Below are 16,285 nucleotides of genomic sequence, written 5' to 3'. Positions count from 1 at the left end.
CTGATAGCTGAACCAGCTGTGACTCCAGCAGTAACAGCTGCCCAGGCTCTGCACCTCTCATACACACATGCATGCCTGTGTGCTTACACACAGATACAGACTCATACCGACACAGACAGACACATGGACAGTGTGTGCTGTGTGCGAGTGGACCAGGATGTTCCTGTCTCTCTTCCCACCGGCTCGCTCGCTGGGCTGCGGATGTTTTCTCTGTCTCCCTCTGTGTATCCCTCACTTTATTCTGTCCTTTTTTGCATTCAGTTATTTTCTATCAGTTTTGCTCTCCATCTGTTTACAACAATAAGTTTCTCTCTCTGTCTCTCCCTCCCTGCACGGCCGTCTGTTTCTCCTTTGTCATGCCATAATTGTGGTTTTTCAGGCATTGTTGGTTTTTCATCCAGTGATTCATCCAAAAATGTTAAATATTAAAATCGGTTTGCCTCATTTATCATTAAAAACAGAAAGCATTGTTACTGGCATATGCTTAAAAACAATCAGAGTGACTGTGCTGGCATGCGCTTGCTACAGTACTAATGAGTCATAGTTGTGGAGTCACATTTACAGTGTTGTAAACATGAGGGGAAAGAACTAAATAAGCCAATATGCATAACACATATACTATACATGTGTCTTAGCATAGATGGACCAAGACTTTGGGAACCAGGAACAGTGACGCACAAACTTTTTGGCTTGTGGTCCCCTAAAATTATGCAATTGTGTCACCCCCAAGAGCGAGTTATGTTTTATGAGTTGCTCAGTCAGAGAGTGATGTTTTTCCTCTTTGGATTGATTCATCTAAAGAATTTTTGAAAGTCAAGTCAAAAATCACAAAAAAAAAAAAAAGAAGTTAGATGTATGTCTCTGTGTATGTGTTTGTATTAGTGGGGAGTGAGCTAATCTGCTAGCATGTTGTGCAAGCTGTTATTACAAGGTTAAATTATGTAGGCAAGACTTGTGTGGTTTCAAGGTACTACAGTATATCAGGGTATTTAGAAATACTGACAGTATGATTTTCAGTCATGTCAAAAATACAGATGCTTCTGTTTCTCATAAACACATACGGAGATGCTGTATTTAAGTGATGTAGTGCACAGTACGTGCCACCAGAGGTCAGTCTCTATTAGTAGAACATGCAGCTGAGCCCGAGAAAGATGGCGACTGGTGGTGAGGATAACGTTACAGGTAGGGCTGCCACGATTAGTTGACTAATCGATGACTAATCGACTATTAAAATAATCGGTGACTTTAGTAGTCAACTAATCTCTTTGAGTCATTTTTCCATAGAAAAGTACTATAAAAGCACCCCAAAATACTCTTGTTGCAGCTTCTTACGTTGAAATATTGGCAGCTTTACACACTCTCCCATGACAGTGAACTAAAACCTTTCAGCATGAGTAGGAAACAAGACATTAGATGACGTAATTTTGGGGTTTGGGCGAGACAGGCCGACATTTTTCAACATTTTAACACATTTTTTGATGAAATGGTTAGTCGACTAATCGAAGAAATAATCGACAGATTAGTCGACAATGAAAATAATCGTTAGTGGCAGCCCTAGTTACAGGACTAGTAAAAAGCCAGCCAGCAGTGGCAGAGAGGGATAGCAGGGAAAGACAGCACATTTTCACATCAGCCTCTGTGAATTAAGTATTTATTTCAACCAAACCAGAGTTGGTGATTGTTGGAACAGCATTAGCGAGATGAATGAAGTGTGTTTTACAGTGAGGAAACAAGGCAAAGAAGTACGAAAGAGAGAACCTTATATCAAGAAGGTGTGGAGTTGTATTTTTCTGGTTAATAAGGAAAAAAGGAATGAGAATACTTTTTTGGTGGCACAGTGGTGCAGTCGTCAGCATTGTCACACAGCAAGAGGGTTACTGGTTTGAGCCCCTCTGTGTGGCATTTGCATGTTCTCCCAGTGTCAGTGTGGGTTCTCTCTGGGTACTCCGGCTTCCTCCCACAGTCTGGAGACATGCAGGTTAATTGGTGACTCTAAATTGGCTGTAGGTGTGAATGTGAGTGTGAATGGTTGTCTCTTTGTGTTAGACCTGTGATAGTCTGTCCAGGATGTACCCCGGCTCTTGCCCAGTGTCAGCTGGGATAGGCTCCAGCCCCCTCTACCGCAACCCCTAACAGGACAAGCGGTTACGGAAAAAGCTTTGACATTGTGGAACGTGGCTATATTGTCATATGGAAGTGTAATGCAATCCCTTGAGAAAAACATTCTCCATTTTCTAGTCTTAGCCAGCCAGCTGCTGGCAGTAGCTTCATCCTTAGCAGACAGATATCTGAGTGGTGTCAAACTTCTCATTTAACACTCTGCTAGAAAGCAAAAAGCACATCTCCCAAACTGAACTTTTCTTACCCAACAAGTACAAAACCTAGCAAGGCTACCAAAAACTACACCTGCTGATGACTTGTAGGCCGTAGCTGTCCGTCTCCTAATATAGGAGAGCAAGGGAGAATAAAATAGGACAATATCCTCTGTAAACCAAGAGGCAGTAATGGTGGCCACATGTCTTACCACACATGCAAATGTTTAACCATGCTCCTCCCCTCTCAGTCTCACACTCACAAACATTTGCACTCCATTTCTTAGTTTTTTGTCTCTGTCCTGAGAAGCAGGTATACGTGCACAAGTAGTTTCCTGTCTGGAGCAGCATTCCAGTCAATAGTTTGAATTTCAAGTTCTCTCAGCCTGTCTGTCTGTCGTCTGTTTTTCTGTCAATGTTTGCTCCATTTCTCTTTGTAGCATTCCTTCCCTGCAGCCTCCAAGGCCGTCGTTTTATTTTTACATTATTTATTTATTGTATTTTCGGTTTTGCGGTATAGAAATGTTAAGAGTTAGCTGTAGAAGGGGATGTGAGGATAAAGTAGAGGTGAAGGGGGGGGACAGATGATGGGAGCGAAACGGGTGAAAGAAGGGGAGAGAGTGGTGGTGGGGGGGGGGGGGGGGGGGGGCAACAGAGTTTCAAAAGTCGGAGGGGAAAGAAGAGAAACACATGGAAAGTTGAAACAAAGGGGAGGACTCTGTAGATCTCTGGAATGATTTAAGCCGCCTGCCTGACTTGCCAGCACTGAGACGACTGGTGAGCAGGCTGCCAGAGCAGAGAACAGCAGATGTGTTCTGGTCTGGGATGGATGGATTGATGTATCAATTTTTACACAGAGCTTGATGTTTTAGAAAGCTAGAGCTTCAGCGGTTTGCTTCACGCGCTGCACAAACACTGACTCATGCAGGCGTCTGTAGTTTGGCGTGGAGTTCCTGACAGCAGCTCATTTCTGCATCGTCAGTGGGGCCAACCTGAATCACGACTCTTCTCCGTCTGCAGATTTTACGATCATTTGAGTCAGTGTGTCTCTTCATTGTTCCAATCATAACCCATGATTTGTACTTTTGGAATCCGTCCTGATGCGCTCACACACACACACACACACACACACACACTGTAGCTGTTAAAAGTCCCTTAATAACTTGTCTCAGGTCCACCTCTGCAGTTTAGTTTCCAGACTCACAGATTGCTCACAGGACAACTCGTGCTTCTGTTAGCATTTGAATACTGCGGCTTTGAAGCCTCGTATTGAATTCTGGCGTTCAGCTGGTGTCAGATGTTAGAAAAAAGATTGTGCTTTCATTTTCAATAGTATTGTCTACATCTCTTACTGGCTTCGTTGTGTATCATTTCCCATAATGTTCCCTACAAACCAAACAAGATTTAGACAATAGCTCGGGCTGTAATAATGATTTTTGGTATTAGCCTAACAGAGGGTTTGGTTTCATGTCTGAACTTAAGTTTTAAGAAAGGAAAGATTTTTTAGAAGGAAGTATCAAAGCAGCTTCTCCACTTTAAGATGGATTTCTTTTTATGCGTCATGTCTGCTTGGCCATATTCCTGTTGTTGTCTGCCAGATTATTTGACTTTATACCTTTTTTTTTTTTTTTTTTTTTTACAAAGTTTGTGGCTCAGCATGAGAGTTTTTATTATTTTTTGAGGTAGTTGCTTTACTGTTTCCATGTGTATTCCCTGCAAATTCAAAATATCCCTACTTTACAAAATTGGCAAGTATTTGCTGTAATCAGCTAAAAGAAAAGGGAAACAAAATGTCTCAGTGAATTGCTCAGTTCACCCTCTGCCCTGCATGGACTACAAAACTAGAAAATCTAATTTGTTAAAGTGATTAGATCTTACTGAAAATTCCAAATCTGTCTAGTTTGTAGTCCACCTTCTCTGTTTTATAAATCCAGTCACTGTATTGTGTCTTTGTAAGTTGCTGGGACAATCAAATAGCCTACACAATGTTTAGGACACAGCTCCTGACATGCATTGTGTAACATTTAACCATTTGCCTTCAGTTTCTTTGACTGTTTTTCTTCAATATTGTACATCTTTGAGTAACTGCTGTAAAGCTAGCGGACGATGGGCAGGGCTGTCTAGTCGATCACTGTCACTTACTAAGCTCAGTCTGACAGCTGCTGACAACATCTCATGTTTTCTGATCCACTAACTCCCTGACAGTCTGCATCCTCCCACAAAGGTCACTTAGGTCGTATTTAATGACAGTATAGTAATTTCTCATGGTGTTAGTGGTTGCCAATTCCTCAGTGTGGACTTGTTTTAGCAATAGATGGCAGCAAGAACGCTAATGTCTGTACAGTGGCCCTGAGAGCTCAACGCTCTGCAAATGAAGAAAACACATGCAAATCAGACAGAACACAAGCAAACCAAGAAACACTTTCACCAATTCACATGACACAGAAACGTCAATTTGACATCACGTGCGGTGCATTTACAAAAAGAAGCTCACAACACAATCACTGTGATGGCATGATTCAGATACAGTAATAAGCAAAAGGCTAATGCTAGGTTGATAAGCAGATTTCGGCAATAAGATCTGAATCATGGGATAAACATGTACATTTTAGATCATTTTATAACACCACTGACAAATAGCTGACTAAAATAACTTCATAATTCACAAACAACATGGCAACAATAAGTACTGCATGTCCCAATTGTGTGCATCACTTTTCAGTGTCCCCTGGAAACAGTTTCTGTTGTGATGTGAGCTCCTTGTAGCGCGTTTTCTAAAGGCTGCACGTGTCGTCAAATTAATGTTTTTTGAGTCGTCAGGTTGTTGACATTTTATTTGCTCGTGTTGTGTCAATTTGCATACGTACTTGTTGTATTCAAAAGGTTTACTGGACTTGTATGTGGTATAACTGACTGAATAATGTCAAGGATAATGTAAATTGTAATGAGGATAACTTAACTACAGCTTCAGTTATCATGCGAGGGTCCAACTCCAATTGTTTGCGTGCATTCTCAGGTAGAAGGGCAGCTCCTCAACAAAAATGGGCCAGAAGAGGTGTAGGGTCAGCAGATCTTGTCTTCTGTGACTCCTGACTTGGAGGAAACAGATGTCAGTGGATAGAAATGTATTTCAAGGACACCTGTCTAGTTTTAAAACACTGCCCCCCTACATGTTGTCTCATATTGGGCTTCAGGGAACACAGTTATCTATTTTCTGTCCATTATTCTAGCAGTGGTTTTTCTGCCTATGGCGATGGACGTTCTGCCCAGCGGCCATATAGCTTCAGTGTCTCACATAGATTGGATTTACACTAAGCTTTGCTGTTCTCAGCAAAACACCACATTAATAACACAACAACCATGAGCCTATATCAGAATTTAAAACCGTAAATACATTTGAACATATATCTCTGGATTGATGGCAGTATGTTTATTGGTATAAAAGTTGAACCTGTTAATATTTTGCCTCACACCATCAGTCAGCAAGAAAACCTAATAAACTCCACATTCAGCTCACATTTAGTGTGACTGTGTAAATGCTCAAACGTTCAACCTTCCTTACACAGATGCTGCGTTCACCGACAGACCACAGGTTAATGCCAGGTGTAAATGGGCTCAGTGTCGTCTTAGCCCTGGTGGAAGAATGTCAGTACAGTTGAAATAGGTCATTCAAGTACTGCAAACCATCCAAGTCCAGAGTTTTTGTGGTGTATCTGTTTTTTATTTCTTTTTCTTTTTTTATGAACAAGGCCTTTTAAGCAGTTTCATTTCATTTTCTGCTCCAGCAATATAACAATTTCCTCTTCAGCTGCATGTTTGGTTTGGACTTTGAGGGAGCAAACTCTAAATGTTTGCTCAGTCTGGTGACCTCCTCACCTCACACACTCCTTACTTATCTCTCCCTTCAGCTTGCACTCACACACACACCTGTTTTATGGGCCATCCACACCAGAAGTGATAACTCTAACAATGTGAACACTGATGAATGATAACAGTCTATGACACTGTGTAAATTATTATGTTTTTTTGATTGGCTGTCAGTGCTTCTATCGTTCATCAAATCGCTCTGAAAGTGAACCCAGCTATGACATCTGCCACTGTCATTGCTGTGGACTCTGCCATCCACTTGAGTGTAAATGATTTTTAAAATGATACATTATTATAGTTATAGTTATCCTTCTTGGTGTAGACAGTGCTTTATACTGGTTTAATTTGTTGTTGTGCTTGTCTGGGAAGTTAATAGTTGGAGAGAAATTCAACACTCAGCCAAAACTGTCCAAATGTGCCAACTCAGACCAGTGTGTTTTGCTCTCGTTTTTGGACTCCTAAATTACCGCTAATGAAGCTGATTCTTCTTCAGTCCTCTTTTCATCCATCTCACCCGAACTGTCTTGTCATCATCTTCCTTCTTTCCTCCTTGTCTTGACCTCCCTACAATGCTAGTCTCTTCTTCATTTTCTCTTACTTCGACACATCCTTTGAGTCGTCAGGGTCATTTTTACCTTTCTGTGATTAGTGTACAGCTTGAAACCACCTACCTGTTGTGGATACTTCCATCACTACTGATTGGTTTGGGGAGAATCTTTAGCTTTGAGAAAAGAAAGCAACATCTGACAGAGTTCAGTCTGAATATCAAGCTGCCCCAACTCTTCCTCTTGGCTCTTCTCCCCAGGTTGTGAGCATTATTTAATCCGTCACATTAACGAGATAACTTCCTTGATTTCTAACACCAGAGACAGTGGAGCAGACGAATATAGATTGAGAGAAAACATTAACTGCCTTTTTGTGTTTTGGCCCACTCCCAGCTGCTGTAAGAGAATAAAACCTGGCAAAGTGTTCGGCCTTCATTCAACTAGGAAGCAAGCAATCAGTAGAAACGATCACAGTTTAAACAAGTAACTCAATATCAAAATAGGAGAGACAGAGAAGAGAAGTGCACAATGACTCTTTATTGCTGTTTGACATACAAACAGCACACTGTGGATGGTTGATGTATCTTGGCGTAGTCTTTGGATTTGTTGGCTGGCTGAGTGACTGACCGCCTTTTGGCTGCAAGAGGGTGTCAGTGTGGTCGACTAGCAAACCACCCTGCCTCCAGGCTGCTCCTGCAGACCTGTGGTACTGGGCTGAATGATGGATCGGGTGCAAAGGCTGTATGTCCCACCCCTGTGGTCACCACTAATGAAAACCAGGCACAAGGAGGCAGCTGCTTTCACTTCCTGGATCTCACACTGTTGGCTATCAGAAACTGGGAATCAATGTCATGTACCGCTGCAATCAGGGTTTTTCAGGGGCTAATCCACCATAGTGGTAACAAACCAGTGTTTTTATGGAGCAGATTCTACACATGCTACTCTGAAGTAGATTCACCGCAAGTCTTTCTTGTAGCTGTTGAGACCTCTGCTTTCTGTCATTTAGAAAATATCAGTGATTGCCCAGAGTGAACACATATCTCTGACGTTGGCATCATACTGTTGCTTATGTTGCTAACATTTAGCTTACAGGCTATTTATTCAACTTGCCTTATTTTTAAATTGACCTTGACATAGGTGAAGCATGTAACCTTCCCTAAAACCACAAAATGTTGTTTTTAAATTTCTGTAAATTAATTCATCAGTGTGTTTTAGACATGTTGGTGAAGATTCTCAGTCATCCAGGTCATGGTAATCGTAAGTGCTATATCATAGGCACCTAGACTTTCTTGCGTTTCTTGAAGACGTTTCGCCTCTCATCCAAGACCCACCCAGCCATCTTGTACAACGACTCACATGTGACCTTGATGACTCTGAAACTCAGAGCTCACATGTGACCTCAAGGACCCTGTAAGGGTTCACACCCACACAGAGTTTAAAGTTTATATGAAAGGCGAAATACTTCAAGAAACGCAAGCAAGTACAGTTGCCAATGATATAGCACTTATGAGTTTTAGATGTGTTTTCTAATCTTTGGACTGCCAGGCTAGATGTTTCTTCCTGCTTCCAGTCTTTATGCTAAGCTAGGCTAACCACCCCTTTGCTCCAGCTCCATATTTACCTTGCAGACATGGCAGTGATGCTAATCTTGTCCTCCCACTTTTGTAGAGAAAGTGAATTGGCGTTGATTAAATGTTTAATTATGATATATTTTCTGGGGATACATGCCTCTTTGTTTCTGTGGCTTTCTATTGCTCATCAGGTTTTGCTTTTTGGACCAAACAGTTCTGGAGACTCTCTGAGAGGAAGTGTCCAATTGTTTTTGCATTAGCACCACCAATAGGAACACTGAAGTGATGTACTGTAAGCTGGCCAGCTTTTAATATAGCAATGTCAATTTCACTTTCACATACAGGCTCAGTAAAGCCTGGATTTCACTGTCGATCCATTTGTCTATGTTGTCTTATTTTTTTTTTTTTTTGTCACAAGCTGTTGTTTGCGCTTTGTGATATGTGTTGTTTACAAGGCTAACAGGTTTTTAAAAATAGTGGTGAAATAGAGAGCTGAAAAAGTCCCTCAGAAGGGCGTTCTAAGAACTGCAATTGATCCTAGTTCCTGCGTTGTGGACACAACAAAAAGGGGGGTTCTTACAACTATGAAAGGCCCCAATCACACAGAAAGCATTTTGCAGGTTGCAAAATCCTGTGTAATCAATCTTTTGTTTTGTTTTCTTCACAGTAATTACTGTGAAGAAAACAAAACAAACATTTTACTGAAACTGAACATTTTAGGAACTAGATACTAATTATTAGTATCTAGTTCCTAAAATGTTCAGGCAGAGGGTACTTGCTGTATTTCTGATTGAGGATGAGAGGCTGTGAGCAAATAGTTTGTTGGGAACAGGGAAACGGAGATCTGTGTGGGTACATGAGACCCTAAAAAAAGAGTAGATCGTGGGGAGTACCACCAGTTGGTCCAGGAGCTTCGCCTCCATGATGGCTGTTTCCAGGCATATTTTAGGATGACGCGGGGGCAGTTTGACAACCTGCTGAATATCGCAGGGCCTTATGGCTCTGGGTTTCCAACAGTCACTACCACCACAGAAGGCCCGCCTCTCAAATCATCTAAATGGTCAATGGAAATAAGATGACGAAGGGGGGGGGGAAATGACATGGAGTGCTTTTCCTCTGTGAGTTGGCGTTTTTTCAACTTGAGTTCAGAGCGCTCCGGCAAAAACACCAGGCACCTAGAGCGCAGAAATGCAAGGTGCTTCGCTACGCAAAAAACATGGGCATAAAGCTTCATTCTTATTAAAACAACTTTAAAAAGCTTCCTCCAGCTGCTAAAATGGTTTCTGTGTGATCAGGGCCTTAGCCTCCTTTGTCTCTACCCCTGTTGAAGTTCTATTTCTCCACCACTTTCATTTCCTCCTTTTATTAAAATAGTTTTCTATTTTTTTTCTCATGTATGTTTTTGATTAAGCCTTTTTTTGTTTTTGAGAAGAACTGTTGTGGGTTCCAAAGCTTTTTACAAAGAGTGCGTGATTTTACAATATACTTTGGCAGGGCACTATATTTTACTTCAATGTGAGCGCATCGTTACCAAAGATATTAGTGTCTGCATCAGTTTTTACATGTCTGTAGCTTCATGGTATATGCTACACCTACCTTACATAAGACTGCCTGTCTAACGCAGATGTTGGTCTGAGTGACTGGCTGACTGTTCTATGTGCTTACTCTGAAAGATCCCATTCAGTGAAAATCATAGCAGAGAATGAGGGCAGGTAGACCTGACGATTGCAGACTAAACAAAACTTGTGAAGGAAGAGAAGCAGTCAGATCACGTGTTGAATAAAAAAGGTCCCAGGCCTTTGCTTTGTGTCATTATCCAGAGCTCTTTTTCTGTGTAGCAGTGGTATCTGTCGATCTGCTGGGTGAACCCCTTGTCAGATAATAAAACGTAAGAACTGAAGAATTATAGGTAATACTTTACTGACATTTCTTAAGGGAATGGTGTTACCGAAACCACAGACTGCCTTGACATTGACAGATGTGCATTGAGCCGTGAATGCAGGCCACATCTCCTATAAATGTACCAGACTGTTATGTGATACACATTCACACTTATCGTTGCACTCATGTTATCTGCAGCCATGTGTGCTAAGCCAGCTGTAATGAACTCTTGAGAGAGAGGAGTATTCCCTTGCCCCAGTATAAACACAGACAGAAGTGAAAACTCTCTGAGTGTTTGACTCGTAGAAGGCTCCTCCTCTGTGTATTTTTATAAAGCTATAAAGAACACCATGTAGAGAAAGCGCACAAGTCAGCCATTATTCCTGGACCGCTCTGGAATTGGCCACGTTCCCTCCCATAGAAAACTCCAGCTTTGTTCACTCCTTAACTCTCTCTCCTCCTATCCCTCTCCATCTCCTCAGTCTATCGCTCTCCTGGTATGCAGTGTCATTACTATGGTATTCTATGGTCCTTGTTGCAGCCACAGCTTAACATGGGGTTTTTTCTCTGTCTTTGGGAAATAGCACACACACACACACACACACACACACACACACACACACACACACACACACACACACACACATCCTTCAGCTTGTCAGCACAGTTACCACAGAAAATTAGAAAAGCCTCTCATCACCACTACAGAGAGACATATATGCACCCCAGGTTTTTTAGGTTAATTAACCTAAAGATGTACATGAACATGAATTTAATTACTGCTTTAGGTTATTTTAAAGGAAACGGGTCCACTCTTTAACATAAAGACCAGCTTAGTAGTGATTGGAAGCATCCCTGACCCTGATAACAGCTGTGGCGAATCATGGCCGTGACTCAGCATCTGTAGTATCTTGCAGACGTCGGTTCTTTGCAGAAATGTCAGAGGTTGATGGGTAGATGCTCCTTTCTATCGATACAGGGTTAGGCTAGGGGGAGGGGGAGGTCACAAGGCCAGGTCACCACTGTTGTTTCACCTGAATGTTTTTGACCCCTGTTGGTTTTAAATGTGGTGCTCCTCATGGTTCCAGTGTGGGCCCAGTGTTGTTTTTAATTCAGTTTTTTTTTCTCATCCAGTTGGGTGATACAAAACTAAAACTATGTCCCCTTCTATGCAGATGACACAGTTACTCGTTCCACTGTTATCCAACAAATCTAGCAGTCTAATAATTTTCTTGCCTTGCTTAATGACCTTAACATCAAATGTCAAACATTTTTAGAATATAATGATGATAAATCTGAAGTTACACAAAGTTGTTCTAAGGAGCAAGTGAAAAGCGTTGTCTGGACGTTTGTTTTTCATTTGTTTTTTCAAGAAAACCTCTCAAATGAGATTATTACTAAGTCCTGCAGATTCACATATCATTGTACATGCTTTTATTTTTTCCTACGTGGACTAATTTAATGGACTTTATGGTTGAAAAAGTCACAACTCCCTCCTTCAGCTTCAGTTGGTATAGAGCGCTGATGCTTGAATTATAATTTTCATAAAGATATATACACAAATATAGGCTTTGCGCTAAAGTATCTCACAGATTTGCTGGCTTCTCATATGCCTTTGCGTCCCCTCGACAAACATTCTTTTATAAGCCTAGGTGAATATTTATTATGTTTCTTCTGGTTTATCTCCCCGCTTATGTGTCTTATCTACCTTTTAACAGTATTTTATTTTCCTTTTAAATTTGTTAGGAAAAGTGCTTTATAATTAATCCAAATATGACTTTTTCAGTGTGACAGGTAGCACTTTCAATAAGTGCTTTGAAGTGCATCCGCATAATTTTTCCCTTTGCACCTGATTCTGTACATCCAGTGAAACAGAAAGAGTTGAAAGCATAGTGGTGTATTTGTGGCCAACTGCGTATTTATGTTTGTTATACAGTGATGTGAAAAAGACCTAAATCTAATAGCATCTGTGTGTGTCTTCCTACAGGTTGCCTACCTGGGTAAGGTGACTATCTCCGGGACCCAGTTCCTGTCTGGCTGCACAGAGTCGGCGGTGGTGGGTCTGGTGGAGCGTCGTGCCCTCACCCAGCAGCAAGGCAACTGCCCCGAAGGCAACTCTCTGCTAGAGATCCGGCCATTTCAGGTGCGTCTTCACCACCTGGATGAGCACGGCGAAGCCTCAGTAACCATGGACACCTACCAGGTGGCGCGGATCGCCTACTGCACAGCCGACCACAGCATCAGACCCAACGTATTTGCCTGGATCTATCGAGAGATCAACGACGACCTGTCCTTCCAGATGGACTGTCACGCCGTCGAGTGCGAGAGCAAGCTGGAGGCCAAGAAGCTGGCGCACTCGATGATGGAGGCTTTCCGCAAGACTTTCCACAGCATGCGCAGCGACGGCCGCATCCACAAGAGTGGCTCATCAGACGACTTTGCTGAGGACTCGTCCACCCCTGAAGACTCGACCCCAGATGACGGTTGAACTGAAACACACTTAAACTCCTGATCCCCATCCTGACAAAGCGAGGGGTGACTGGAAGGATGGACAGATATCTGCTCTCTCTCATTCTCCCCTTACTCTCTCTTTCTGTTATCAATTTGGAACAAAATTAACTGACCCAGTGAACCAACACGCCCAGGATAATGAAGTAGCTTTTAAATACTGTAAAGGAAAGGTAGATGAAAAAGGAGTTACAAAAGACCGACATTGACATACAGGGATAGCAAAGTGCTGCCACTTTGAATAAATGGCCCTCAAAGACCCACAGGGGCCTCTCAAGCACCTCTGTAAGCACCCTCAAGAGATTGACTCGACATTTCCATCTCCATTTTCAACCACTGTCACTCCTGCACTCAGCAGAGACTCTGTTTGTGGTTCTTAAGCTTTTTTTCACCCAGGAAACAACAAAGTTTAGTCCCTGTTCTTCAGACCCCAGCTAATGACAACCTATTGCTTCTCTTGCCATGTAGGGACCCAGCAGAAATAGGCCTGTGACCTATTGCGGGTCCCCACCCAGAGTTTATGAGACTGTTGGAGCACATAAATTCTTTAAATGTTTAATTATGTGGATCTCTGTTACAATGCCTTTGACCTTGGTAATAGCAAATCAGGATGTGAAAGAAAAGCTAAGCCTTTAAGCACTATTCATATCATCACTATGGTACCTTAGTCCAACCCCGAAATTATCTGCCGGCATGGCTGTTATTCACGTGGACGATGGAGCCAGTGCTTCTGCTGCTGTCTCCGTTTAATGGGTACTTAAAGATACAGCGTACGCGTACAGCACCTGGGAGAATATAGGTGCTACATGGATGTTACATTTTAGAAGTTCTCAATGGGCTGAAAGCCTGGGCCTGTCTGTGACACCTTAATCATTCACTTCTGTTTTGAGTATACCAAAATTCAGGCTGGATTTTGCCTGTCAGATTATGTGCCTCACTTTCCTCTCACATTAGTTTGGTCTCTTACCCAGGTCCCTGTGTGTATGTGTGGCCATGTGTGCGTGCCGACCTTTTTTTGTTTCTGTGTGTTGGTGTAATTGCTTACTTCTGTACTTTGTGTATATGAATGTACACGTGAGTGCTTGCATCTGTGTGTGAAAGAGAAAAGGTGAGGGAGGACGAGGATTAGGGGGAAGGGGAGGGGTTTTAACTGATTAGCTGGAAGTGAAGACTTCTCATCGCCCCGGAAGCATCCATTTTTGATGCTTAAGGAGGCGTTTTAAAATCAAGACATGGTACTGTGACCATTTGCCACGTTTTCTTACTTTTATCTGGTATGAAATGAAAAACACGAGAGTCTGAATGTGCTAGTCGCTGAGGTTGTAGGACCCTGAAACACAGCCGTCCAAGATAACGACTGACACCTCTTGGCCTCTGCTGAATGTATGATGAGTCTCCGGTCGCACACCATCTCCGGTCACTTCAGTCTCCCATAATCTATTCATGCTATCACAGACAAGCTGTAAAGGACAGTCAGTGACCAGTTTCACTCTGCTCTGCTGCCCTGTATCGAAGCACCGTCTTGGGACAAAAACTCATGAGAGCGCCACGCCACTTCTTCTTCTTCTTTTCTAACTTGACTGTATTAAACAGACTGGACGCTATCAGTGGAAAAAGTCTTTGGTCAGTGACTCAAACAGATCAGGTGGCTCTGGTCAACACACACACACACACACACACACAAATATAGCAACTTACATACAATTATACATATGTACACACACATTGTATTTGAATCTTGCTCAATAAGCTTATGTAAATACAAATGTATCACTTTCCAAATATTACAGCATAAATGTTGATAGCTATTTTAAATAATAAAAAAAAATGTTAAGAACCATCATACGATACAGAAACAGTGTTATAAAGCCTACTGTGAATAATAAGTGGAGAGCCTGATGGCGGTGGCTGTGTTTGTGTGCGTGTGTGTTTGGAAGGGATTGTATGTGGTGGGAAGCGTGTTGAGGGGTGTGTGTGGACAGGCCGGGGAGGGCGAGGGGGAGGGGGAGGGGGGGGGGGTTATAAAGCTGTAGATTACTGTGTCATGTCTGTCTGAACGCTCAGACACGCTTTAAATGTTTGAAAAGTGTTACCTTAAGTGTTTTCTATACAGTGTTTGCAAAGATCAAGAAACAATTGCATATAAAGTATTTACCAAGACTGAGTGCGTGACGGTGTGGTCTGTTTTGTCTCAAATCCACATCTCATGTCTCATTTCTCCACTGTCACCAGATCCCGGTTAAAAGAAGTTTTTATTATTTAAACTCTGCTTATTTTAACACACTGGATTCCCTGCTGTAGCTGTGTGTGGGAGGATAAAAAACAAAGCATGTTCAGTTTCAGAGAACAAACAGATCGGGTAACCAGATGATGCTCTGACAGGGTGCCAGGACAGATGTAAAGCATAACCGCACAGTCCTCCATACACACACATTGCAGCGTAATGGAATGTGACTCTCCGGAAACTATTCAAGGTATAAAATGTGTTTTGATGTTTCGTGTGTGCTTTAAGAAATGTTTGGATGTGACTTCAAGCCACAATGTAACACAGAGGCTGTTCATTTTCTGTTTGTGTAAGTGGGGTTGAGATATTATGACCAGGTTTGAGTGTCTCACACCTCTCGTACAATCACTCCCCCACTGCATGCGGTTACAATAACTCTGAACAAACTCATAAACATAACTTTATGGTATTTCCAAGCACATTTCAGGTTTAAGTGTGACACTTCTTTTGTCGTCTGAAGGAGATTTTACTCTCCCATTCTTCACATTCCTCTGATCTCTCAGAACTCTTTTATTGTGTTGTTGTGCTCCTGCCTCTCGTCTGCCAGAATGTGGCAGCCCTTGACTCTTCAAAGTGCCCACATCAATAACAAGATAACTAGCTGCTCTCTGCTTCTGTGGCTGGCGATCATTTTGCAGCTTAAGAGCTGCAGAGAATTGGAGGCAAAATGGATGCTGTGAAGAATGTTAATGTGCGTTGAATGAGAACACTGCCTCCCTCTGGCAAGAAGAGCTACAGCCTCTTGCTTTGAAGGTTTTTCAAAGAGGCCTTTTCATGTTGACATAAACAGTCCAGCTCCTCATGATGAGAATCATTACTTCGTGTATGGCAGGAGGGAAACAGATAGTTTTACTGTTAAAGTGAAAAGGTAAACTGGACATTAATGTGCGTCATGGAGACATTTCCTAATTCTAGTAGTGGTTTGCATCATAAAGATGCATCATTGAATCAGCCACGATCACATGACATAATCTCACCACAACACTGATAATCATCTCCAAGTTTTATAACACTATGTCAACAAAGCCTGCCCCCGTCTCTTCCAGCTCACTGTGCATAAGCTTCTCTGTTTAGATGCCTCTTTGTCTTGGATCTCTGCTGAGCGTACACTCTCCAATCGCTCTCCACTGTGCTCTTGTGTCTGTGTCTGACCCACTTCCAGCAGTGCATCAGTACAGAGGGGCCCTGTGGGGCCCAGAAAGAGGCCACCCCGGCAGCCTGCGTCTCTGCTCCACTGAGGCGTCAGTCAGTCAGTCAGCTCACAATACCACTCTGTTACCGCTCCAGCTGGCCGCTCTTCCTCCTCGAAGTCCCAGA

At 42.4% G+C, this 16,285-nt stretch overlaps 1 protein-coding gene across 1 annotated transcript in view; it reads left to right on the top strand.

The window, feature by feature from the left end:
* pid1 (phosphotyrosine interaction domain containing 1) overlaps nt 1-14,677 on the top strand; it is a 44,570-nt gene extending 29,893 nt beyond the window's left edge. Inside the window, exon 3 of the mRNA XM_049575951.1 lies at nt 12,164-14,677. Coding sequence (XP_049431908.1) covers nt 12,164-12,664 — 501 coding nt within the window. The 3' untranslated portion in view covers nt 12,665-14,677. The remainder of the gene's footprint in view (nt 1-12,163) is intronic.
* Nucleotides 14,678-16,285: the final 1,608 nt, after the last annotated feature.

This window comes from Epinephelus fuscoguttatus, linkage group LG5, assembly GCF_011397635.1.
Source record: "Epinephelus fuscoguttatus linkage group LG5, E.fuscoguttatus.final_Chr_v1".
In the NCBI taxonomy this organism is placed as follows: domain Eukaryota; kingdom Metazoa; phylum Chordata; class Actinopteri; order Perciformes; family Serranidae; genus Epinephelus; species Epinephelus fuscoguttatus.
This window is presented reverse-complemented; position numbering and strand designations above follow the sequence as displayed.